The sequence below is a fragment of the Setaria italica genome, chromosome III (genome assembly GCF_000263155.2).
Source record: "Setaria italica strain Yugu1 chromosome III, Setaria_italica_v2.0, whole genome shotgun sequence".
NCBI classification, from domain to species: domain Eukaryota; kingdom Viridiplantae; phylum Streptophyta; class Magnoliopsida; order Poales; family Poaceae; genus Setaria; species Setaria italica.
Genome location: NC_028452.1, coordinates 14,636,598 through 14,661,820, shown reverse-complemented (window position 1 = coordinate 14,661,820; position 25,223 = coordinate 14,636,598). Strand labels below are relative to the sequence as shown.

Genomic DNA, 25,223 nt, shown 5'->3' with positions numbered 1-25,223 from the left:
TGAGTCCAGTGCACTGCTTTATATACCTTAATATTCTTTTCACAGCCTCCCAATGTACTATAGTTGGAGCATGAAGAAACTGACAAACCTTATTCACAGCAAATGAGATATCAGGCCGTGTTAATGTTAGGTATTGCAATGCTCCTACAATGCTTATGTATCTTGTGGTGTCTTGAGCTCCTAGAGGAGTTCCTTCATACAGAGATAGCTTCTCACTAGTGGATAATGGTGTATTGACTGACTTACAATCTGCCATGCTGACCCTCTTCAGTACATCAGACGCATATTTTTCTTGTGTAAGCAGAATTCCACTGTTTGTTTTATGTACCTCAATGCCAATAAAATAGTGAAGCTCTCCCAAGTCCTTCAATGCAAAATGTTCTTTAAGATCTCGAAGTAATGCACTTGTTGCTTGCTCGGTGGAACTCGCCACAGTTATGTCATCAACATACACAAGAATAAACATTGTGATGCCTCCCTTACTGAAGAAGAACAAGGATGTATCAGCCTTGGATGTTTTAAACCCCAATTGAATCAATTGTTCACTTAATATGGAGTACCATGCTCGAGGTGCTTGCTTCAACCCATATAAAGCTTTATCAAGTTTGCACACATAGTTAGGCCGGTTTAGATCCTCAAAACCAGGAGGTTGATGCATGTATACATCTTCTTCTAAGAGTCCATGTAAAAAGGCATTCTGCACATCGAGTTGGCGAAGAGACCATCCACAAGACACAGCTAGAGACAATATAACTCGAATAGTTGCAGCCTTAATTACCGGATTGAATGTATCTTCGTAATCAATTCCATACCTTTGCTTGAAGCCTTTGGCAACAAGGCGAGCCTTGTAACGATTTAGACTCCCATCAAGCTTTCTCTTAATTTTATACACCCATTTGCACCCAATAACATTGGTTCCCCTCTGTGGCAGAACTAGGTGCCATGTCTTGTTCCTCATCAGTGTTTCATATTCAAAGTTCATGGCATGTTTCCAATTTTTATCCTGCAGTGCATTAGCTAGATCAGTCGGTTCACTAGTGCTTGCTAACATCCCGTACCTGACCGTTCCATCAGTATAAATTTTCTTCTTTTGAATATCGCGATGGAGCCTTGTTACCGGCCGCAAAGGAGCTGCGACCTCTTCTGTTGTACCGGCCGCAGCTGCGACCTCTTCTGGTGTACCGGCCGCAGAGGGTCCAACAGTGGAAATCGCCCCCGGGCTCCGTGTCGCAGCATCAGGTGCAGGCGCAGTTCGTGGTGGAGAGGCTTCGGCGATGGTGCGCAGTTGACTGGCCCCCACACAACATCACCTCGGTGGAAACGGGCGCGATCGGCTGGCTGCCGGACCCGCTTGGCGACGTGGGCGCGGAGTCCGGCGGAAAAGGCCTAGGCGGCTGGACCGATGCTGATCCGGGCGCAGAAGTTGGCCGGGGGTCGTCTCCGTGATCCGTGCTGCTGCTTCCAATGGTGATATCGTATGTATTTGGCACCTGAGGCAAACTAGAATCTCTGCCAGGATTGTTAAATTCATTAGGCAAATTAACATGTTGATCATCCAAACTACTGTCCCCTTTGGTAGCCACGGAAACAGGAGATAACAGGAGGATCTTTGAGCGTAGATGAGCACCCGCATTGGGATGCATCTCGGCAAAAGGAAAAATTGTTTCATCGAATGTGACGTCTCTAGAGATATAGACACGCCCAGATGCAATGTCCAGACATTTATACCCCTTGTGAAGATTACTATAACCCATAAAGGCACATCTCTTAGAGCGGAACTGGACTTTATGGGCATTATATGGGCGAAGATTTGGCCAACAGGCATAACCAAATGTCCGTAGGGAGAAGTAATCTGGTTTTTGACCAAAGAGGCGCTCCAAGGGCCTAGTAAAATTGATGACTGCACTAGGAAGGCGATTGATGAGATATGTGGCTGTGAGGAACGCTTCGTCCCAAAATTTCAGAGGCATACTGGCGCATGATACAAGGGCTAGACCAACTTCAATGATGTGCCGATGTTTGCGCTCGGTGGCACCATTTTGTTGGTGCGCATGAGGACATGAAACATGATGCGAGATGCCAATTTTAGTAAAAAAAAAAAGGAGCTAAGCCTTTGATATTCACCACCCCAATCAGCTTGGATGGCTTTTATTTTTCGATCAAGCAACCTTTCAACTAGGTTCTGAAAATCATGAAATTTCTGAAAGACTTCAGACTTATGTTTAATGAGGTAGATCCAGGTAAACTTGTTGTAACCATCGATAAAACTAACATTATACTGTTTTCTGCCAACGGACTCGATAGCTTAACCCCACACAGCAGAGAACACTAGTTCTAAAGGAGCACTAGATTGACTCACTGACTTAGGATAGGGCAACTGGTGTGCCTTTGCTTATTGACAAGCATCGCACACATGCTCATTATTGGACTCTGAAGCAAATGAAAGGCTATTACTGTTGATGATGCAACGAACGATCGAGGAAGATGGATGTCCTAGTCGTTCACGCCACCGAGACAGGGACAGGCGAGATGTCGTAAGGACTTGTTTTGGCGGTGAAGGAAGAGGATATATGTAACGACCGACCCCTAAGCCTTTCCAGTTAGTCTTGATCGGAGCCCTTGACCTTAGTCATCTGTCTTGCTTGACCGCGCCCAAGTGCTCGGCTATCCGCCCGGTCCCGACCCCTAAGATCCGACCCCTCTCCGTTTTGCTCTTCTCGCGACCCCGGCGAGCTCAGCCCACCGTCGGATCCTTCTGATCTCCCTCAAACCACCGTCCTCTCCACCGGTGGACCCGCAAGATCTTTTTCCCAGATCCTCCGCGACAGCCGCACTCCAGTTGCATGCCCGCTTCAGAGTCTCCCTGCCGCGTGGCTCGTCTTCTCCGACGCCCGCCGCGCAGTTTTGTCTCTGGCAAGCGACCGAGTGGTTTCTCGCGCCCCCTTTCCCCAATGGCAGCGAAAGCCCCTCCGCACCCCTTTCTGCAGAGCCTCGCCTCCCGCGCCCATCATCACGCCGCCAGATCCCGGCCCCAGAGCCCGATGTCGCCCGTCTTTTTCGTCCCTTCAGCCACAGTCGCGCCGCCCAGTCTCCGCTACCCGACGATTCCTCCACCGCCAACCCCGACCGCGGCCGCGACAGCTCCTTTCCCCCGCCTGGTCAGAAGCCGCCCGACAATCTGTTGTTCCGCGGTCTCGCCCGCGCCCGCAGCTGCCTGTCTTCTCACCTGTGCGCCCTCGATTCTAGCGTCGTTAAACCGGTCGCTTCTATCAAATCTTCCGCACGGCGACGCCCGCTTTCCGCCAAACCTCAACCACCGGTCTACCCGCCCCTACGCCGCCCTGACGGCAGAACGCAATGATCGCTAGCGTCACCCCCGGAGTTCTGCACCACCGCCCTCTTCGCTCAATCGCCGCCCCGGCAGAGCACTCCATTGCCTCTCCCCGGCCTTCGCGCCGCTTCCCTTCTCTCTCTTCCGCGCCGCTTCCTTTCTCCATTCCAGCAGCTATTAAAGGAATGCCCCAGTCACCGGAGTTCCCTCCGCCATTGTTGCCTTCAGCCTTCTCTCGCTCCCTGCTCAAGCTCCTGGCGCCACCCACCAAGATCTTGAGGAGTTCTTCTCTCAGTTTCTCTCTCAGTTTTCTCCAAGTCACCCCGCAGCTTGCTCCTCCGTGCTGCGTAAAAGCTCTCTTGTGATCTGCAAGAAGCACCGCCGTCACCGTAGCATTCCCAGTCTTAGCCCTTGTTCGAAGCCTTAGTCCCTCCGCCCAAGTCTGCTTCTTCCCGACCCCGAGCTTTCCTTTCAGGAAGAAGGTGAGTTGCCGACCCCAGTCCGCCTCGCCCGACCCCTCCTATCCGCCTGACCCCGGTTCCGTCTCGCCCGACCCTATCTGTTCCGCCGACCCTTATCCGCCTCACCCGAGGGCTTGGCTGTGATCTTTTTCTTCAACCCGAGGGTGTATGTGTAAAACTTGGAAACCCTTCAGCGCTTGCGTCTAAGGACCCCTAGTATATCACATCCTCTAGTTTAAGAATCAGATCATAAGTTCTTTTCTGACCCTTGCCTCTTGATCATCACCAGCTCTCTTGAACCTCCCCACCCTCCTGCTCTCTGTCGCAAGTTTCTGGGCGCAGGCGAACCAGTGTTGCTGTTGAAATAACTGTCTATGCTAACTCTTGCATTGCATTCGTGTAGAGCTGCACCTCGCCGACGGCTTCTACGAGTTGCACCCGGCGCCAGAAGAAGAAGCTGTAGCTGAGTTCCTGCCCGCGGAAGCCGAAGTCACCCCAGAAGTCGAGCCGTTTCCCTCCTCTTTGCTTGAAGGCAAGCCCCGGTTGCATGAAAGTTCTATGTGTTTTACCAGACTTGCGCATGCCTTCTGTAACATGCTTGTGCATTTACGTATAGGAGTTGTGTGAAACCCTAGATGCATGACTTAGTTGTCCCCATGATCTGAGCACTAGCTGTTGGACCGAGTAGATGCATGGCTTAACTAGAAGACGGTAAAAGCCGAGTGATTTCCTTTCACTCGCGAGTTATAGGAGTTGCTTGTTTACTCTCCTGTTACCACTATAAGGACGATGGACGGGGCAGGGTTGGGTAACTCTTTGGTGGATGGTTGTTGCCCCGTCTGTTTATGAAATTTTGCTAAGGCCCGACAGTGGTGGTGTTCGTGATCAAGTGTTTGAAAGTACTAGCCTCATACTTAGTATGGGATAAGGAAGCCTAGTACCGGATTGAACCTAGACGTGAGCGGTCGCCCCATTGTTCTTGGAACGGAGTTTCCCCTGCTGGTTGTCGCACGTGGTGGCAAGCGTGGTCACAGGACGGCAGAGGCCGAGTCTGTGGAACCTTGCACCAAAGGAAATGGGCCCGACACGGGTTAGGGGATTGATGGGGAAGGCCGACACAGGAAGCGACCTCCGGGTGCGCGGATGTCGTGGGGCTAGGTTCACCATGTATGGTTAAAGAACTCGAATCGATTCGCCTGCCTCTCACAGTTTGAGATTACTTGATCGCTATGTCACTCTGAGTAAATGAGGAATCTGATGATGGCAATGTTTGTTGTTATATCTACACATCTTGTTTGGCTCTATGATTGCTTAGAATAGGTTGCACAACCTAGAATGGTAAATGAACCTAGAACCGGAGCTAAAAATTGAAAATAGGGTTACTTAGTGCTTTTGGCAAACAACCCCTCAGCCAAAAAGCCCTGCATATCTAGATGGAGGAGTAGCTAACTCCTATCGGTTAAGTCTTGTTGAGCTTAGTAGCTCAGCCTTGTTGTGGCTCCTGTTTTTTAGGTGAAGTCGCTGCTTCCGACCCCTCTCCTGCTGGCGCTTGGCCGCCCCAGCTTCCGTTAGGCTGGACGGTCGAGTGGGACCCCTCCTCGGATGGCGAGGAGAGGACTTAGTGATGTTCCGGTTGGCCTTACCAGGACATCCGACCCCGACGAAGTCTTCCGCTAGTGTTTACCTTCTGTTGTTTTCCTTTTGAACCTTGTAAAACTCTGATGTTGGATTTTATGGCTGAACTAAATGGGTAAACTTGTTTAACTCCGTGGACTCGTTGTATTCTCTGGAACCACTCACCTTCGTGTGGGTTGCTAAACTCGATCCTGTCTAAGTGGTTAAATCGGATGAAATCCGACGGCATTTCGTGTTAGCTCGACTTAAGCACGGGTGTCGCATATTAGGCGGCTTAACCCTGTCTAATCAAGCTAATCCGAAGTGGATCCGCCACAATATAGCCCCAATGACAACGACCTTTAAGCAGAGCTTTCTTGGTTGCCTGATCCTTAACCAAAAAATAGATGGGGTGAAATTTAATGTAGGCAGAGTTATCAGAAGTAAATCGATGAACTGAAATAAGATTCTTGGAAGCCTTAGGTACATGCAGAACATTTTTTAACTGGAGATTGCAGCTAGGGGCAACAATAGTAGATTGACCAACATGTTTAATTGTCATACCTGCACCGCTTGCGGTGTGGATCTAATCACCACCGTTGTACTTCTCACGCATGGAGAATTTCTCTAACTCGCTGGTGATGTGGTCAGTGGAGCCGCTGTCAGTGTACCAGCTGGTGTCGGTGTACCAGTTGTATGAACCGATTGCCGCTGCTGTATGAACCGGTTGCCGCTGCTGCATGCCTTTCTTAAGGAACGAAGTCCTCAGCGAAGCAGTACCAACAACGAGCTGCAGTGTGCCCCTCCTTGAGGCACACCTGACAGATCGGTTTTTCCTGCTTCTTGTTGTTGGAGCCACCACCTTGCTGGTTGCTCCTTTGGCCGCAACCACGACCCCCACCATTTGGAGGGTCGCGCCCACATCGACGATAGGAACCACCATGACCACGATTATTACCGCGGCCTCCTCCACGACTGGCCATGTTGGTCGAGCTCTGGTCGCCGCCTTGGACCAGATCCATCCTAGTCTCGAAGTTGAGGAGCTATGAATACAACTCGTCGACGGTCACCGATTCCACCCTCGTGACAAGAGAGGTAACCAGTGACTTGTATTCCGCGGGCAAGCCGGTGAGTATGTACTCAACCAGCTCGTCATCAGTGATTGGTTGTCCCGCGGCCGCCATCTCATCGCTAAAAATTTTCATCTTGGTGAAATAATCGATAGTAGATGAGTTACCTTTCTTGGTGTTGGCGAGGGAGATGCACAGATTTACCGCGCGCGCACGGGTTTGTGAGGCAAACATGGCCTCAAGCTTAGCCCATGCATCAGTCGCCGTCTTCGTCTTGGCGATGTGGCTGAGGATGCCCGGAGAGATGGAAGTAAGAAGGAAGCTGAGGATCTGCTGATCCCGTGCCTCCCAGTCTTCGAACACAGGGTTGGAGACCTTCTTGCCATCCTTGTCCTCAATCTCCTTCACCGGCGGCGTAGAAGCACCAGTGAGATGGCCATACAGGCGAGCACCGCGCACGGCCGAGAGCACCTGGGCTTCCCAGATGGAGTGATTGCTCCTGGTAAGCTTCTCTGTCACAGCGTTGGCCGAGAGAGGGTTGGGAGGGAGGGTCGAGAAGACATGGTGGGCGGCAGTTAGATCTATTGAGTGTTTGTGGCTCTGTATACCATGTAGAAAATACAGAGGGCAGATGATGGAAGTGCTTAGCAAGATGATAGCCAGGGGCGCCGTACGTGTTGATTTATAGCGCCAATGGCACAGCTCATATACAAGGCAACACTCTCCGGTGATTACGGAATGAGAGTCCCATGTTTCTAGGATCCTATACAACAGTTTATATTTCTACAGACTCTATCTTTAGTAACAAACCAACAACCATGGACTCTTATGTCGTCCTGCCCAAGACGAAGCTACAGGATTTGCATTGACACATCAACACGTCACAAACTATTTCTAACAAACATCATGTCTTACATGAGATCAAGTTTATTTCTCTCTTTCGTCTAATATAGCGCTACATCACCTAAAAGTCATAGATTCATTGCAATTTAGATAGTTTATTTTCATGTTGAGTATTAGCTCCTTGTTGCTATGTTGAATTCTTCTTTGCTTTAAATCATCCATTCAAGTAGAGTTCTTAAAAGAATACTCCTTTGCTCATTTTTTCCGAGTTTGAGATTGCAAATTTTGTAGGAGTGTTTTGGCTTGGAAGCAAAGGTCCACAAATTGATTACAATCTTACTGTTTCTCTCTATTTTCCACAATGGTCCATCTTACTGTTTCTCTCTATTCTCCGCAATGGTTCACAAAATTGATTCATGTCTAGACATTTCCCACACTTTCCCTCCACTCTCGTAACACCCTTGGGGCGTGAGCTCCGATATAAGTAGGCACGGTTGATCTCTTCTTTCCCTGTTTGGTAGTTAGAGAGTTCAATCGGATGTTTTTATAAATGTTGACGCAAAATCTGAACTTCATACTTCTGCATTGAACAATACGGAGGACTTGGGGGATCTGCTTAACTCCAGTGCAGGTTTCAAATTAGCTCACAAAGGTGCAAAGCGTACGAGTCAATTTGACCTGTAATTGACAAGGAAAACGTTAAATTCATGAGCGGATAGGCAGTTAAGCCTTCGAGCTCATAAACAAGTGTTACTTTGAATAAACACCATTAAGATATATGCAATGTAATTATGTGGTGTAAATAAAATAGAAGCATTAATAGCATGTACTATTGGTTGTATGAGCCGACGGGCTAAGATAGAAGCAATGTAAAACAACGGTCATAAAAGGAGCCCTTGCTCACCATGCGCATATCAAATAAACTAACATATCTAATTAATGTCATGAGACATATATCGAACGTAATACTGCTGAGAGGGCATTAACATTAATCTATTAATCTAAAAGATTAGAGCATAGTAACAAGAACCTCTTGCCTACCGCTTACAAACCGATTAAGCTAACGTATCTAATTAATATCATGAGTCGTATATTGAACTTGGACAAGGTAATATGCCTGAGAGGACATTAACTTCGATCTACTAACTTAACAGACTAGCTTGCGGCAACAGGACCTCGTATGCATAGCTATCGGCTCAATAGCATCATCACGTTTTTAAGAGATATGGATGAAACCCAGCCGATACATCGGCTCTCAATGGTAGCGTACTGACGTTAAGGATCAGACGGCTAGCAATACGAGGGGCAAGGGTCAAGGTCTATCGGATCTAGCATATATAAATCAAGTAAAGCATGTAAGATCTAACCAGCTGATACGATCATCAAGGAGTCAATAAAGACAACCTAATCATATCTAGTCATTCAATAACTGTGAGCGCTTGATAAAACTAAAAGATCGATACAATGCAACTTAATAAAACCAAACAACTCGATAACTGTGAGCAATGTTGAAGACAAATAGAATATTGAACAAAGCCTAGAAAGTTCTACTTGCAATCTAAGCTAACTCGATAACGAGCCACACAATAAGAGATCAGAATATTGGACAATACCTAGAAAGTTTTGATACTGTTGGCGCTAGAAATCGGCCGATTGAATCTCCAGCGTCGGACACACGACCCGGGAGAATCTGCTTAACTCCTGTTCAGGTGATCGCCTTGGTGCGGTTCGCGCGGCGTGCCAGCCAATCTGACCTGTTGATTGGCAAGGAAAGAAACGTGTCAGATCCCAGAGGTTGCGATCGGCTAAGGTTCCGATCTCGAGAAAGCTTATCAGCGAATTGGCCGATTTGCTGTAATAAAGAAATCGGCTATAATGCAGCCGATTACTGGGCAGCGTTAGTAAAGAAAACTGCTAGAATAATCTAAACAACGCTACGTAACAACACTAGGAATAGATCTGAATCGGCTATGCAGAAAACAATAGATTAAGTAATGAAGTACAAGAGAGCCGAAAGTTCCAATTCCTAGCTGGATAACCGGTGATAAAACTAGAACAACAGGCAAAACCTAGAATTCTAGTAAATATCGATAACTAGTGAACAAATCTAAACGAAACGACAGCGATGCGCCCGAAGTTAAAGCTTAGATATTATTCGATAAACGGAACTTACAGAATCGGCTGGAGGTCAAGCTGATGCAGCCCCGCCAACCCGTACGAACTCGTGAAAAGAAGAAAAGTATTGGCGAAGTCGCCTGCTCGAAAGTAAGTGCGAGGAAATAGTAGTTTGTTGTATTGATTTTTTTTGTTGATTATAGATCTATGAAGGTGGCTATTTATAGCCTGTTACAACCAATTTCTTAATTCTGTCTCTAATTTTAAACGAAAATAAATATTTACAAGTATGATTCGTACTGGAGTTGATCATCGCGCTCTCATGGGCTGACTCCCTTTTCATCTTCATAATTCACTTTAAGCCCATACCGGCCCAATCGCTCCAGCCTCCTAATCGGCCGATTTCCACCAACTCTATCCGCGGAAACACTGCAGCACCAATCGGCCGATCCTCAACTGTAGCACCAATCGGCCGATTTCCAATTGTGTTTTGCTGCATCTCCTGATTTCTTCCTTTCTTGTCGCTGATTTCACACGTGTCAAAATCTGGCGTCAACAGATACAGATAACGTAACGATCGAGTGACAGTACTTACAAACTCGCCTGAGATCAAAACCGATGCAGCCCTGAGCGCAAGAAGAAACTCGTCGGTTTCTACTTTACTCCTACTCCCAGGGTTTTGGCAGCGTGGCGCCGAAAGGTTATATTGATTGATTGTTTCATTCATTACAAGGCTCATGTGTTTATATTTATACCCTAAAATAAACTAAAACCTAGTCGATTATGACATGAACAAGTACAAATGAATGTAAAACTACTAAAGATAGATATCCACAATTTCCCTTATTTGGTGGAGTTAATTCTGATTCGGATCAGATTCTCCTCTATCTTCTATCAACTTTTGGAATTCGGTCGCCTGTGGCTGTCTTTGGTCAACGCAAACTTATCAATAGACTTTTTTTTGTAAATCAATTGCCTGTCAGAACCTTATCCTTGTTGGTTGACTCTAGCAAAGAACTGGTGTCAACAATAAAAAACCTTATCCTGGTTGGTTGACTCTAGCGAAGAACCGGTGTCAACAATAAAAAAATCGGATGTTCCATCTAGCTAGCACAGAAGGAAATGAAGAAACAACATTCAGTTGGGCCACTTTCTAAAAAAATATATAAAGGCCCAGTAGATTAAAACCCGACTTTGATGAAAAACATTACGGGCTGATTTCTGATTCGTGTGGCCTGTGAAGAAGCTTTTGGACTACCAACTACAAGTGTCTACAACTGAGAGCTCTGGGCTGCGCGAGCCTGGCCCATCCGTGCCTAGCACCAGAACAACCCCTCAAGGCCCAGCGCGGAAACACCGTCCGATCTCGAATCCAACAGCCGAAACCCGCTCACCCTCGTCGAAACCCTAGCGCCGCCACCCTATTTAACTCTTGCCCCTTCGTCGCGCACCCATTTCCCCCACCACCCAAACCCTCCCCACCCTCCCACCCCGGCGGCGGCGGCGCAGCAGCAGCTCAAGATGGTGAAGTTCCTCAAGCCAGGTAAGGCCGTGATCCTCCTCCAGGGCCGGTTCGCCGGCCGGAAGGCGGTGATCGTGCGCGTGTTCGAGGAGGGCACCCGCGACCGCCCCTACGGCCACTGCCTCGTCGCCGGCCTCGCCAAGTACCCCAAGAAGGTGATCCGCAAGGATTCCGCCAAGAAGACGGCCAAGAAGTCCCGTGTCAAGTGCTTCATCAAGCTCGTCAACTTCACCCACATCATGCCCACCCGCTACACCCTCGACGTCGACTTCAAGGACGTCGCCTCGGGCGGGCCCGACGCGCTCTCCACCCGGGACAAGAAGGTCGCCGCCTGCAAGGCCGCCAAAGCGCGCCTCGAGGAGAGGTTCAAGACAGGCAAGAACAGGTGGTTCTTTACCAAGCTCCGCTTCTAGATGCCGGGCGTCCAGCATAGTCCTGCTTTAGTTGTCAATTTCTTGTATCGGACACCCTTTATGCTATCTCTGTTTTGGTGTTGCCATGAAGACTTTGTGCTTACTATTATGGATCTTGGAGAAGATGACATGTCGATGATGTGTTAAATGATGTCAATCATAGGTCTTGTCCAAATTTTGTTCAGAGTCATTGCTTGTTATGTGTTCTCAAATTGTTTTATCTTGCTGGTGTTATTTGAGATGCATGGTGCAACTTTTTGGCTTGATGGCTTCCTCATCTTATTCCTATCACAAATTCATTACTTCATGGTCCTTGTATTACATGTGAGTTCGGTATATTTTCTTCGTTTCTGCATTTCTGTTATTTTGACTTTTACTAGCAGGCAATTGTGCGATTAGCCTTGGAGTCAAAATAAATTGTTGAATTGTCAATTCAAGCGTTTAGGATTTAACTGTTTGGTCCTGAACTTCTTATTGGTAAGAACTTATATGGTTAACGATCATATATTTCTTCTTTGTTAGCCTGTCAGTCAAATATGATCGCTGAATTTGTAGCTTCTGGGGTCAAGATCACATTGCTTGTTCCTATGCTAGATGGTGATATTTACCCACAAAAACACTCACTCTTTTCAGCTGCATTGGAATTTTCTCTGGTTGCCCTAGAGGATATACTCTTTATAGCTTTCAAAATCCTTGAAACCATTTGAAGGAAATTGTTCCATAATGTTTGTATTGTCTGGTGTTCAGAAACTTTGCAGATGCTGGCAATTATGCCGTCCTCTGACTGTCAGAAGTGCTGACCTTATGGATAATTTGACCCCTGTTCTGCTGTTCAAATTGTAATGTTATTACTGTCTTGTATAAAAATAATATTGCTTGAGCAGTACTTTAGTTCAATTGCCATTCATATGTTGAAAATAGTATTGGTTGGCACCTGGCAGTACTTAATTCTGTTTATTTAACCAGCAAAGTTTAGTTGGCCCATTAGTACATTCTTGAGTTGGGTTTGTCTGGTCTTATATCTGTTGGTTCTACTTGTTATCCATGGTGTTATTTGATTTACCTTGGTTATTAATCATACTATTCAGGTTGGTGTAACTGTTGGTTTACAATGTTGTATGTTAATCTGCCTGTGTATGTATGCCATAATGGCAATCTACAGGGGGTAACCCCTAAAGCATTTTTATTAACAGAATTGATTTTGAGTAGAACGTGGAGTTGAGATGCTTGATCACAGCAGATAGATACGATTGATCTTGATCTATTTTTCTTATAGATAGATGTAATTTTTTTTTTCTTTCAATGAGATTGGGTTTATTGGTTTATCTCATTTGCATCCTTGTATGATGTATGATTTATTTAGGGTATTGCTTAATCATCTCGTTTGGATGCGTATATTAGAAAGAAGTACCCATTTGCTGCTATTGTATTTCTTCCTTTTGCATCTCGTAATTCTGTGGAATTTCCTACATGTGAAAATGCATTGAAGTTCCTTCTTCTGCACGTGTCCTTATGCAAACTCTGCGGTTGTATTCGTAGCCATCGATCGCTTGTCCATAGCTATGTTTTGCGTCCATTCCCGTTTCGAGGCGAACGTTGACGAGTGCCCCAGTCCGTCGTTCCCCGTGTGCTCGCTTCGCTGCTTCTCCGTGAATCCCCTCAGCGGCTTCCATTCCCCGCTTCCATAGTGCCTTGCATCGCGGCCACAGCTTTACTTTGTCTGGTGATGTCGTGAGAGAGGGATCATCGCGGCCACAGCTTTACTTTGCCTGTTCGCTTCAGCTTATAAGCCGGCTGAAAAGCTGAAATGGCTGATTTGTTGTGAGAGGAAAATACTGTTTGGTGGCTGATAAGCCGGCTGAATAAGCTGAAGCGAACAGGCTGAATAGCCTCATAAGCTGATTCATTATGTGCTAAAGTATTGAGAGCACGTTATTATCCAGATGGTAAATTGCTAAATGCAAAAATGAAGAGTGGTAGTTCTTATACTTGGCAAAGTATTTTAGCCGGCCTTGATTGTTTCAAATTGGGATATATCTAGAGGGTTGGTGATGGAACACAGATAAAAATCTGGGAGGACAATTGGATACCTGGCAGCTATAACATGAAAGTTCAGACACGCAGAGGGAACAATCTAGTACGGTGGATGAGCTTATTAATCCAGTGAATGCTTCATGGGATGAGGATCTGGTACGCTCTATCCTGGAGGTTGATGCCAATAGCATTTTACAGATACCTATTACTTCAGGGAGAGATGATTGTGTTGCGTGGCACTATAATAGAAACGGTATGTTCTCAGTCAGATCAGCTTATCATGCCCAATGGAAAAGGAAATTTGGAGCTAGAATGGCTACTATACAGGATAGTGGTACTAGCAATCGCCGGATGTGGAAGAATCTGTGGAAGCTCGATTTGCCGGGGAAGATAAAATTTTTTGCTTGGAGAGCTATTAAGGAATTGATGCCGTGCAATGCTATATTAGCAAATAGGCATATTATTCCTAATGGAGGATGCCTGGTTTGTCAGAATGGAGCAGAAAATATTAAACATTTGATTTTCACTTGTGATCGAGCCAAAGCAGTATGGAGATCGATAGGAATCTAGGAGAAAATTTGAAAACTGCTGGAGGCTGACCAATCGGGATCTGTTGTGTTGGAAGAAACAATTAATAGAGGTGAGCAGATTAATGACATAAGTCTTGGTTTTGCTGAACTTCTCTTGACTGGTGGATGGTACCTGTGGGGGAACGCAGACAGCTAACTCATGGAGAAACAGTACAGCCACCATCAAGATCAGGATTAGCGATTGTTTCTTTAACAAAGAATTACAAGTTGGCAATGAAGAAAGATCCTAAGGTAAGATAGGGATGGAAAAAACCAAGGGAGAGTTATATCTCACTGAATATTGATGCTTCGTTTGACGAAGATAACGGCTGCGACAGTACGGGGGCTATTATTCGAGATGGTTCTGGGAGTATGATCGCAGCTTCAAATACTTTTATCCCCTATCTTGTTAATGCACCAATGGCCGAAGCTTTTGCTCTTAAGGAGGGACTGATGTTAGCTCAACATATTGGAGGTAATCGGTTAATTGTTCAATCTGATTGTTTGGAGGTCGTAGAAACTATGGAGAATGGAGGATTTACTGCGAATTCAGCTGCTGCAATTTATGATGACTGCAGTATAGTCTGGAATGGATTCCAAGAGATTTCCATTGAGTACTTGAATAGGGAAGCAAACAAAGTGGCGCACGAGCTAGCTAGGCAAGCTTTGTTTTCTAGAACAAATTGTATCTGGGACGATGATCCTCCTAGTTTTATTGTTCAATTATTATCAGACGATGTAACTATCTTCGATCAATAAAGCTTGCCCCGAAGCTTTTATCAAAAAAGGAACGACGGCAGATTGCTCAATTTTCCTTTATTGCAGCAACTAGCAATCGAGATTCGAGAGGCAACACTACCTGCCCGTGACGTTGCACGAAAGATAACAGAAATTGCAGGAACGGGAAGACACAGCTCGGCCGCGAGCTTCTGATTGCGAGCGTCCCGGTCCATGGGCCGATGAGCAAGCAGCAGCAGCCCACTCTACTACACTGGCCTGCCGCGGCGCTCGACAGCCAAGAAAAACTCTCCAATACATTGCAAACCGCTCGCCGTCCGGCGGCGACGAGCACTCCGCCGCGGCCTTGCGCTGCCTCCCAGCTCTTTCCACACTACACCCTTGTATGTACTGTACGAGGCTCCACAACGGCGTGGTTGAGGGTGGAGTCGCATGGGGATGGTCCTAGGTGTGTTTGGTTATTGTATCATTTGATTCATGTATGAAATGATTCAAAATAATAATGATCCTTTTGTTTGATTGGGTGAATTGGACCAACTCATCCAGGATAAGGCCATCTCACTTAATACATTATTTTACTAATTAGAGTGAACCATATGGTACAAGTAAATTGGTTGAACCATTCCATCCAGGATCATCCATGCATGCATCATGTGGTGCATGCAACCAAACACACCCCTAGTCGACGGGACCGTCCCCGCCGGCCGCCGAACTTTCTTCCGTGCCGCCAGTGTCCTTAACGAAGATTTTGGTAACCGGAGATAGGTAACATTACCAACCAGGTGCTTGACCACTGAATTCGGATTTTGGTACCACTGATGTGTTGGATGTTTGGGGTTACCATTTCGTCGCGAATGTTTTATTGGAGCAGTATACTTCAGGACAATATAAACGATATTGTCCTGGAAGATTCGTTTAACCATGTTCTATCTAAACTCCATGATCAAATACAAACGATATGCTTGGCTGCGTCCTAGTGAGACAACATGACTCAAATCAGATTTCTTGTTGCACATTACTGTTCAATTTACACACTATCTTAACTTTCTTTCTTCTTACGAAACCACTATCTTAACTCTGTTGCCGACCACTGCTGATTTTTAGGTTCCCATGATATAGGGAGTTCCATGCGGCGTGTCTACCATATAAGCCAGGATTCAGGGTCACGCCAGAGAGCTGGGATGACGTTTTGCCTGATGAAAGACATGATTTTGCATGTGGTAGTCGCTCGCGGTTCGACTTTTTGAAAGAGTTAGCTTAGGTTTGATGAACGCATTTTGAGATGCATTTCTGCAATTTCAGCCAATTAGCTGTTTTTTCAAGTACACAATGAAAATATTTCATCCAATATTTTCTACAACCTTTTCCTGACTTTTACTTGGCACATGTTTTGAGCTCTTGTTGCGGACCATTAGTTTTGTGATTGCATAAGGTGGTGAAATAGCATTAATTTGCTTATGCATTTATAGCAGAATGTTAATGGTTGGCAGTCTTATTTGAAAACTTTTTTTTTTGACAGTCAACCAGGGGTTAATGGGCGGCTTAAGTGCCAGTGCAATGCTACATTTTTTGACCTGAAAGCTAAATGAAAAGGGCAAATATGATATGAGCAAAATTTGCTGGATTAATATCATTGCCAGGCTATTGTCAGGTTGTTTTCTGACACAGTATGATTATATTAAAAGCATTTGAAGTTTCTGAATGTCAAAGTTCTTATTGCGTTTATAAGAAATGCAACATAATATCAGACCCACATTACCTGTTGTTTGGCTATTGAAAGTTGGAAGAGCCACTTGATTTGCCTCTGCCCATACGAGTCATCTGCCAAAACACAAGCCCCTTCTTCAGTGAATCCTTCTTTGTCTTTCATTTTTTTTGGTTGAACATTGTGCTACCATTCCAAATTGTGACTAGATTTGGCAGCTGCATAGTCTTCAAACAATATATTCTTAGTTCAGTTAGAACTCCTGACTATGCTTGTGTTTATCGTAGTCTCTTAAATTGCATATGTTTGTGGTTGTATGCTTTGCACTTAGCATATGCTGTGTTGTTTTGAATGCATTATAAATAGTAGAGCTCTGTAGCACACTAATTTACACACTAATCATGAAATAGGGCTTGATCTCCACGTCCTTATATCACCACTAAACTGAATATTTGAGTCCAGGTGGCAGGAGAGTCTAGGTGGTACATACACAACAGATCAATTGTGACATACATGTGTTTTTACCTCCAACTTCTTGCGGTCAGTTGTGAACTTTCCTCAGACAATCTTACAGGCAAGCAAAAACTTGAAGCGGATCTGTTCCTTGTGTCTCTTTTGTAGTGTTTGCGGTGTGTTCGATGAATCCCTTTTCACTTCTAACAATATTTGTATCCTACTCCTTGGTTGCAGGCTCTTGATCAACCAAATAATATCCATTCCGTTCCTGCTTTACGATGACCATGGTTTTGTTATTGGCAAGCAACACATGGTGGAGCTCCCACTGGATGGACATGATGCACCACTGGTAGTAGGGAGCCAGGGAGATCTCAATACATATGAAGGCTATCTCTAGGGTGTTGTCTGAGATGATTTTTTTTACTATTAAGGTTAGATATCTAATCATGCATTTCCGTTAAGTATCGTACCAATCTCACATGATTTTATCTTCTATATGGTTTTGTTGTTTATAATTTTTGTGTTGTAGGAAAAACTCCATGTGAAGATGCTACTTGCCTGGGGCAGAATGGTCCAATTCGGGTGTGTTTGGTTGCTTGTATCATTTGGTTCATGTATGAAATGATTCAAAATAATAATGATTCTTTTGTTTGGTTAGGTGAATTGTATCAACTCATTTATGATGAAGTCATCCCACTTAATTTATTATTCTACTAGTAGGAGTGAACCATATGGTACAAGCAAATTGGTTGAACTCCACCATCCAGGATCATCCATATCTGCATCATGTGGTGCATGCAACCAAACACACCCGAAGGCGCTGGGACCCTCCCAAATGTTTGGGATAGGGGGTGTTTGGATCTTTAGTCCGAACTAAAATTCATGTCACATCGAATATTCGAATGCTAATTAGGAGGACTAAACATGAGCTAATTATAAAACTAATTACACAGATGGAGGCTAATTCACGAGACGAATCTATTAAGCCTAATTAATCCATCATTAGCACATGTTTACTGTAGCATCACATTGTGAAATCATAGACTAATTAGGTTTAATAGATTCGTCTCGCAAATTAGTCTCCATCTATGCAATTGGTTTTGTAATTAGTCTATGTTTAATACTCCTAATTAGTATCTAAACTTTCGAGGTGACAGGAATTTTATGAGGGACTAAAGAACACCCCCTAAGTTAAATTAAAGACTAGTCTCGGTTGACTGGTACAGAACTAAAGATAGCAGCCTGGTGCATGCTGCTGAGTGACCCAGCTAGATCTATATCAATCAGATCTACAAGGAGCCGAATGGATCTCCTTTTGGTACCATCATTGACTTTATTGGCACCATTAGACGTGCTGAAGCCAAAGGAAATAGCAGTTGCATTGAGGAAGTCATGTACTTCTGAACTATCCATACCCGGAAAAAGTCTGGAGATTTCATTGGCATCAGCGTCGTCCCTTGTATTATACTAACCTGGTCTTACATTTTAACTGTCTGTCAACAGCAGCTACTCCTACTTGAATCTGATAAGACAGTCTGTTCTTTGCCAAACAACCCATTTGAAGAGTGGCATATATCTGTTTTTTGAGGTGAAGGAGCCCCGGGAACCTTTGATTGCCGATTTCTTGTGCTGATCACATTTGAAAACTATCAACCAATGGGTGAAGATCTGAAGGTGTTACTGGCACGAAGCATATGATTAGTAAATTTTCATGCGTCTCATGCACATATGCCCCCAACTATGCAAACTCCTCAACTCATTCAACGGGAACTTGTACAACTCTAAGTTGCAACTTATGGCAGCAGTTATTTATTTCTGTGGTACTTGTTTTTCCAATAAAATGCTCTACTTGCACTATTGCATTTTGTTACAATATTCAATGCTTGAAAGATAAGATTCTGAGTTTTCAAGCAAAGGGAGAAGAAATTGTCAGATGTTTGACATTAAGCCATATCTGAAAACTCTTTTGACCATGTTTTTTAGACTTTCCTAGCAACAGATTCTAATGATTGAAAGGAAATACATAATTTTGACATTTACCATTTGCAGCCATATTTTAAATCTTTCATTGGGGGTGTTTTCACAATTTATCATCACAAATAGGCCCTTTCCATAATTTTGCGGTCGACCCTCGTCCCTCGACATATTTATTCCCTTCGGCCCTGTGCTTTGAGCCTTTGACGAAAACGAAAGCTGAACACACGCAGCGGGAGGCGAAGCGCGCGGGAGGGCGAGAGCAAGAGCGATCAGCATGGAGGCGGGCCGGAGCTGGAGCATCGACAGCTTCCTCAACGAGCACTTCGACATCCCCGCCAAGAACCCGCCCGGCGAGGCCCGCCTCCGATGGCGCCGCGCCGTCGGCCTCGTCGTCCGCAACCGCCGCCGCCGCTTCCGCATGTTCTCCAGCCTCCACCCCGTCGACGACGCCCAGCGCCGCAAGATCCTGGTACGTGTACAAGCAAAGGCCGGCACCGGCGCAGCCGTACAGGCCGTAGAATAGAACCCTTCTTGCGTTGCGTCGCTTTCGTTGAATTGCACTGTCCAAAACTGTGGGGGTGCATTTCGGGCTTGGGAAATTGCCAGGAAACTTCCTCTACTACGGATCAGCCTTTGCATTGCTATGTCGTCTGCCTCCGCTGGCCACTGCTTTGTGCCTCCTATCGGCGGCCATGACATTGACATGCCTCCCTCAAGTCTCAATCCGAGCAGGTTCCCATAAGGACAACTTGCATTGGTCAAATCTCGGATGTCTCCTCTCGTCTGAACTGCAGCAAAGTCGTGAGACGGGGGGCTTAAGATTCCGGAGGCGTCCTTGCGCGGCTAACGTAGAAATCAGGAATCTTCTTTACGGCATGTTCAGTTAGAAAGTTTTCACATGTGATGCGACCACAGCCGGCTTGACACGACTAACTCTAGAGGAACAGTTGTTAACTGAATGACCACATGATTTGTTCATGAACTGAAATTATTACAACGCATGAATCGATCTGTATCGTAAAATTTAGAGTTCACGTGGTATTGCATAACGTGGGGGTGAGGGCTGGGAGGCACGACCCCTACCACTTGGATCTTTTCTTATGCCACTGGGGCACTCATTGGAGGAGTATATTATCATAGAACTGAACATCGTCTGAACTTGCCATTGTTTCATGCTCCAGTTCTTGTCCAATGTCCATATGGTGGTTATGACTTATGAGGACTGAGTAGCACTGGTGCATGGCTAATATACAATGATTAATAGCGCATAATTGCAGGAGAAACTGAATTACTGAAAATTAGTTCACAAAATCCTGCGTTGAAATTCTCTGTTTGGTAACAGAGTACAAATTTATTTCTTTGTCTTAGAGATGTTTGCTTTTCTTACCCAGGGAAAAGTTCAGGTTGTAATTAATGTGCACAGAGCAGCGCTTCAATTCATCGATGGTGTGGCCTCATCATCTAACTCTATGTGGTTTTTTTATCTTGTTAGTACTACCATTTAGCATTTCACCTTTGACCACTGAACTGTGCAGGTGTAAGACGGTACCCCCTATCCAACGAGCTTATCAAAGAGGGATTTTGTATCAGCCCAGATGAACTGGCAGCAATTACCGGCATGCGTGAGGATCCTGCAATCTTCAAGACGCATGGTGGAATGAATGGAATATGTAGGAAAATCAAAGCCTCATTGGAAGATGGTATCAACGAAACTGAAATAGAAACCAGGCAAAAACTGTACGGCACTAACAAGCATGCTGAGAAGCCTCCAAGAAGCTTCTGGATGTTTGTCTGGGATGCATTGCATGACTTGACGCTGATTATTCTAATGGTTTGTGCTGTTGTTTCTCTAGTGGTTGGCCTTGCCACCGAGGGGTGGCCAATGGGTATCTATGATGGCCTTGGCATAATACTCAGTATTTTGTTGGTGGTACTGGTTACAGCATCCAGTGACTACAAGCAGTCACGGAAGTTCATGGAGCTGGACCGTGAGAAACAGAAGATATATGCCCGTGTCACCAGAGATAGGCAAACCAAGAAGGTATTGATTCATGATTTGGTTGTTGGTGACATCTTGCATCTTTCAATAGGTGATGTTGTTCCTGCAGATGGCTTGTTCGTCTCTGGATACTGCTTAGTGGTAGATGAATCTAGCTTGTCAGGTGAGAGTGAACCAGTCCATGTTTCTGAAGAAAAGCCGTTTCTTCATGCTGGGAGTAAAGTGCAAGATGGAACAGCCAAGATGCTTGTTACTGCCGTTGGTATGCGTACTGAATGGGGCAAAATCATGGATACTCTTAATGACGATGGGGTTGATGAAACTCCTTTGCAAGTTAAGCTTAATGGTGTGGCCACAATAATAGGACAGATCGGGCTGGTGTTTGCTATTCTCACATTTCTGGTACTTCTAGTGAGGTTACTGATTGACAAGGGAATGCATGTTGGATTATTGAATTGGTCAGCAAATGATGCACTGACAATAGTTAACTACTTTGCTATTGCAGTGACAATCATTGTGGTCGCAGTTCCTGAGGGTCTACCACTGGCTGTGACTCTTAGTCTAGCGTTTGCCATGAAAAAGCTGATGAATGACAAAGCACTAGTGAGGCATCTTGCAGCATGTGAAACCATGGGTTCAGCAACTTGTATTTGCACTGATAAGACAGGAACTCTGACGACCAACCACATGATTGTTGATAAGGTTTGGATCAGTGAGGTATCTAAGTCTGTCAATGGTGCTACAAATATTAATAAGCTAAAGGCTGCAATTTCAGAAAGTGTTATGGAAATACTTATACAAGGACTATTTGTGAACACTGGTTCTGAGGTGGTGAAGGGAGATGATGGCAAAAGAAATATCCTGGGCACACCAACTGAAGCAGCATTGTTGGAGTTTGGCTTGAGCTTGCAAGGAGATCTATACGATGAGTACAACAAGTTGGCAAGAGTAAGAGTAGAACCTTTCAATTCAGTTAAGAAAAAGATGTCTGTTTTAATACAGTTACCTAACGGTGGCCTCCGGTCCTTCTGTAAAGGCGCATCAGAAATTATTTTAGAGCAGTGTGATACTGTCTTCAATAGTGAAGGAAATATAATACCGCTATCAGAAATACAGAAGCAAAATGTTTTAGATATAATCAATTCATTTGCTTCTGAGGCATTAAGAACACTTTGCATCGCGTTTAAGGATCTGAATGAAATTTCTGACGATCAAACTATACCAGAGGAGGGCTACACACTAATAGCACTTTTTGGTATAAAGGATCCAGTCCGTCCTGGTGTCAGGGATGCAGTAATGACCTGCATGGCTGCTGGTATTAAAGTAAGAATGGTGACTGGAGACAACGTCAACACTGCTAAAGCTATTGCCAAGGAATGTGGAATACTAACTGAGGATGGAATTGCGATAGAAGGACGAGAGCTTCACGATAAGAGCACAGATGAGCTGAAGGAGCTCCTGCCTAAAATTCAGGTTTGGTTTGCTATAATTATTTTACCTTTTATTCATTGCTTTGCTAATTCAATTTCAACATCACCCATGTATATTTCATAAGTTTAGGTAATGGCCCGCTCCTTACCAATGGACAAATATAAATTGGTAACAAGCTTAAAAAGTATGTATCAAGAGGTGGTAGCAGTTACTGGTGATGGAACCAATGATGCCCCTGCATTGTGTGAGTCAGACATTGGTCTGGCCATGGGCATTGCCGGCACTGAGGTACGTCTTAGGATTTTCACTGCATTCTGTTGTTCTTATTTGCCATCAGCTGATGACCATTCATATATTCAGTTTTAATGTCTGTTGCAGTAAGAAATTCTAAGTACTCTTATTCACTTTTACGTTTCCTGAATTAGTAATGCCCATGTTATTTTTACAGACATTTCCCTATATATTGTATTGCATTGCATTTTGTGAATTTTGACCTCCCTATTATTGGTAGTACAATACATTAACTTAATTTTGCTTCCCTTAGCTGGAATTGTGTTATTGCTCAATTTCATCTGAATTCTGTGTATGAGAAATGTTGAAGTGTGGGCTTGTAATGCAAGTGTATGACTGGATGCAGGTTGCAAAAGAGAATGCCGATGTTATAATTATGGATGACAACTTCAGTACCATTGTAAATGTTGCTAGATGGGGTCGAGCAGTTTACTTGAACATTCAGAAGTTTGTGCAGTTCCAGCTTACGGTTAATGTAGTGGCTCTGATAGTGAATTTCGTCTCAGCGTGTATCATAGGTGCGCATACATACCACCAAGATACTATTATTTATATAATCATTATTGATTCGGAGTTTCTCTGCATTAGTTTAGGAATAACAGTGATGCACACCAGCTTGCTTATTATCTTTCTCCTTTTTTCTGCACCCTTTTAGAATGATTTCATATACTGTATACTTTGAACTAACTTGTAGGTACTGCACCACTTACTGCCGTCCAGTTGCTATGGGTGAACATGATCATGGATACATTAGGCGCCTTGGCCTTAGCCACAGAGCCACCTAATGATGAAATGATGAAGAGACCACCTGTGAGACGGGGACATAGTTTTATCACTCGGGTCATGTGGAGGAATATTCTTGGGCAAGCTTTATATCAGCTCCTTGTACTTGGTACTCTCATGTTTGCTGGAAAGAGGCTTCTTAACATTGAAGGCCCGCATGCTGATAGAACCACCAATACCCTCGTATTCAACTCTTTCGTATTTTGTCAGGTATGAGCAATCTAGCTTCTGATACCTTATTTCAATTTGTAAAGCTTTGAGATTTACTTATGTAGTAGCTAGTAGAAAACATCAATGGCTTGAAACTTGATTAACTTTGCCACTGATTTTGAGAATCAATGGTCTAAATGTGACATGCAATATAATGCAATGTTTATTTTTTTCTTTCGAACAAGTAATGGCAAGTGCTCTGCCGATTCATTCAGCAAGGCACGGAGTCTAATTTACAGAATTCCCCTGGCTGAAGGTGTCAGGGAAAAAAAAACTAAAGCAAAGTTCAGAGAAAAAAGAAAGAACCAAAGAGCAGGGCAGCTATTACTACAGATGTAAATCTCATGTCCTGCTTTATCATGATTCATGAACGTAAGCTGCTGCACGGTTCCAACCTCGTCGTCGAGAACTTAACGACAGTGTTCCTTCTGTCCATATGTTCGATGGCGTGTATATTCCGATCGATGGGTTCAGCTGGGTTGCAAATCACTTTTTGTCTTTTCCCTTTTCATCACACAGTTTATCCAGAAAAACTTGAAAGATTCACAATATTTGAAATCAACCATATATAATATAAAAGTGCACATTGCTCCTGCATGCAAGGACACAATACATGAACATGCAGTAGGTACTTCATTGTTTTTATGACGTAACTGCATTTAACTTGCCACTCTTTCAGGTCTTCAACGAAATAAACAGTAGGGAAATGGAAAAGATCAACGTGTTCAGAGGGATATTCAAAAACTGGATCTTTATCGGTGTATTATCAGCCACTGTCTTATTCCAAGTGATCATAGTAGAGTTTCTTGGCACTTTTGCAAACACCGTGCCTCTGAGTTGGGAGCTCTGGTTGCTCAGTGCAATTCTTGGCTCAGTTAGCATGATCGTCGCGGTGATTCTCAAGTGCATCCCTGTGGAATCTAGGGAAACAGGCAATAAGCCCCATGGTTACGAGTTGATTCCTGAAGAACCAGAAACTGTGTAGTTGTTGCTTTTCACCCTGTTGCTCCCATGTTCACCAACCAAATCTTTGGCAGTGGCTGGAAGCAGATGCCTTGTCAGGATTTCTTTCACAGTGATTTTTGTTATGGTAACCAGAAGATTTGTAATGGGATTCAGCGTCGATGGAGGAAGGGGACTGAAACGGCAGCGCGCATATTGCGAACAGGGAAATCTTGATTCCTCGGTGCGTTCTAGAAGTTTTCAAGGTTTCTTGCGAGTGTCTGCTGTTCTGGTCCGCTGCATTTTTTGTTCAGCTGTAAATCGAGTTGTAACTTATTCTCATGTTGAGATGAAATGTTAACAAGAGAGGTTTTGTTTGATACGAACATAATTGTTCTGTTCATCTAGTGCCATTTTCTGCATTTTCATTGTGTGACGTCTGATTAAATTCTCACAAGTGGTGCACTCGCGGTACACTCAAATACCCAAAGCCACACTCACATTTGAATTCCACAGCTATGGCAATTCTATGAATTTGGAAAACGAGTGACATGACCGGAGGCCCGTAGCCTGAAAAACGAGGATCAGAATAGCGGCACTAGTGCCTGAATCGAGCGCCCTGACCTGACTGAATCGGCAATTCACGACGGGCGGTTGGGTGTGGACGCAGGTCGCATTTTTCTCCAAAGCAGTAGGATTTGTTTGCGACCGGGCTCGGT

The 25,223-nt window shown here is 44.7% G+C and overlaps 3 protein-coding genes across 3 annotated transcripts; 2 read left to right on the top strand and 1 right to left on the bottom strand.

Annotated features, from left to right (window-relative positions):
* Positions 1-6,449: 6,449 nt before the first annotated feature.
* LOC105913962 lies at positions 6,450-7,227 on the bottom strand. Its single transcript, XM_012844487.1, has 2 exons — positions 7,212-7,227; positions 6,450-7,057 (listed from the first exon to the last, which is right to left on the bottom strand). The coding sequence occupies exons 1-2, from the start codon at positions 7,225-7,227 to the stop codon at positions 6,450-6,452; spliced, it is 624 nt and encodes a 207-aa protein (XP_012699941.1).
* Positions 7,228-10,903: 3,676 nt separating this feature from the next.
* On the top strand, positions 10,904-11,632 carry LOC101780658 (60S ribosomal protein L27-3). The gene has a single exon (XM_014804812.2). It carries the CDS (start codon positions 10,956-10,958, stop codon positions 11,367-11,369), a length of 414 nt encoding a protein of 137 aa, XP_014660298.1. The 5' UTR covers positions 10,904-10,955; the 3' UTR covers positions 11,370-11,632.
* Positions 11,633-19,056: 7,424 nt separating this feature from the next.
* On the top strand, positions 19,057-24,928 carry LOC101780261 (probable calcium-transporting ATPase 6, plasma membrane-type). Its single transcript, XM_012845012.3, has 7 exons — positions 19,057-19,317; positions 20,240-20,294; positions 20,384-22,320; positions 22,408-22,566; positions 22,916-23,087; positions 23,264-23,562; positions 24,242-24,928. Exons 1-7 carry the CDS (start codon positions 19,123-19,125, stop codon positions 24,545-24,547), a joined length of 3,123 nt encoding a protein of 1,040 aa, XP_012700466.1. The 5' UTR covers positions 19,057-19,122; the 3' UTR covers positions 24,548-24,928.
* Positions 24,929-25,223: the final 295 nt, after the last annotated feature.

Excerpts from the sequence above, each read along its gene's own strand:
- LOC101780658 (XM_014804812.2), top strand. The coding sequence starts at position 10,956 with ATGGTGAAGTTCCTCAAGCCAGGTAAGGCCGTGATCCTCCTCCAGGGC.
- LOC101780261 (XM_012845012.3), top strand. The coding sequence starts at position 19,123 with ATGGAGGCGGGCCGGAGCTGGAGCATCGACAGCTTCCTCAACGAGCAC. Across the intron at positions 22,321-22,407 it reads AGCTCCTGCCTAAAATTCAG|GTAATGGCCCGCTCCTTACC; the intron begins GTTTGGTTTGCT and ends TCATAAGTTTAG. Across the intron at positions 22,567-22,915 it reads TGGGCATTGCCGGCACTGAG|GTTGCAAAAGAGAATGCCGA; the intron begins GTACGTCTTAGG and ends GACTGGATGCAG.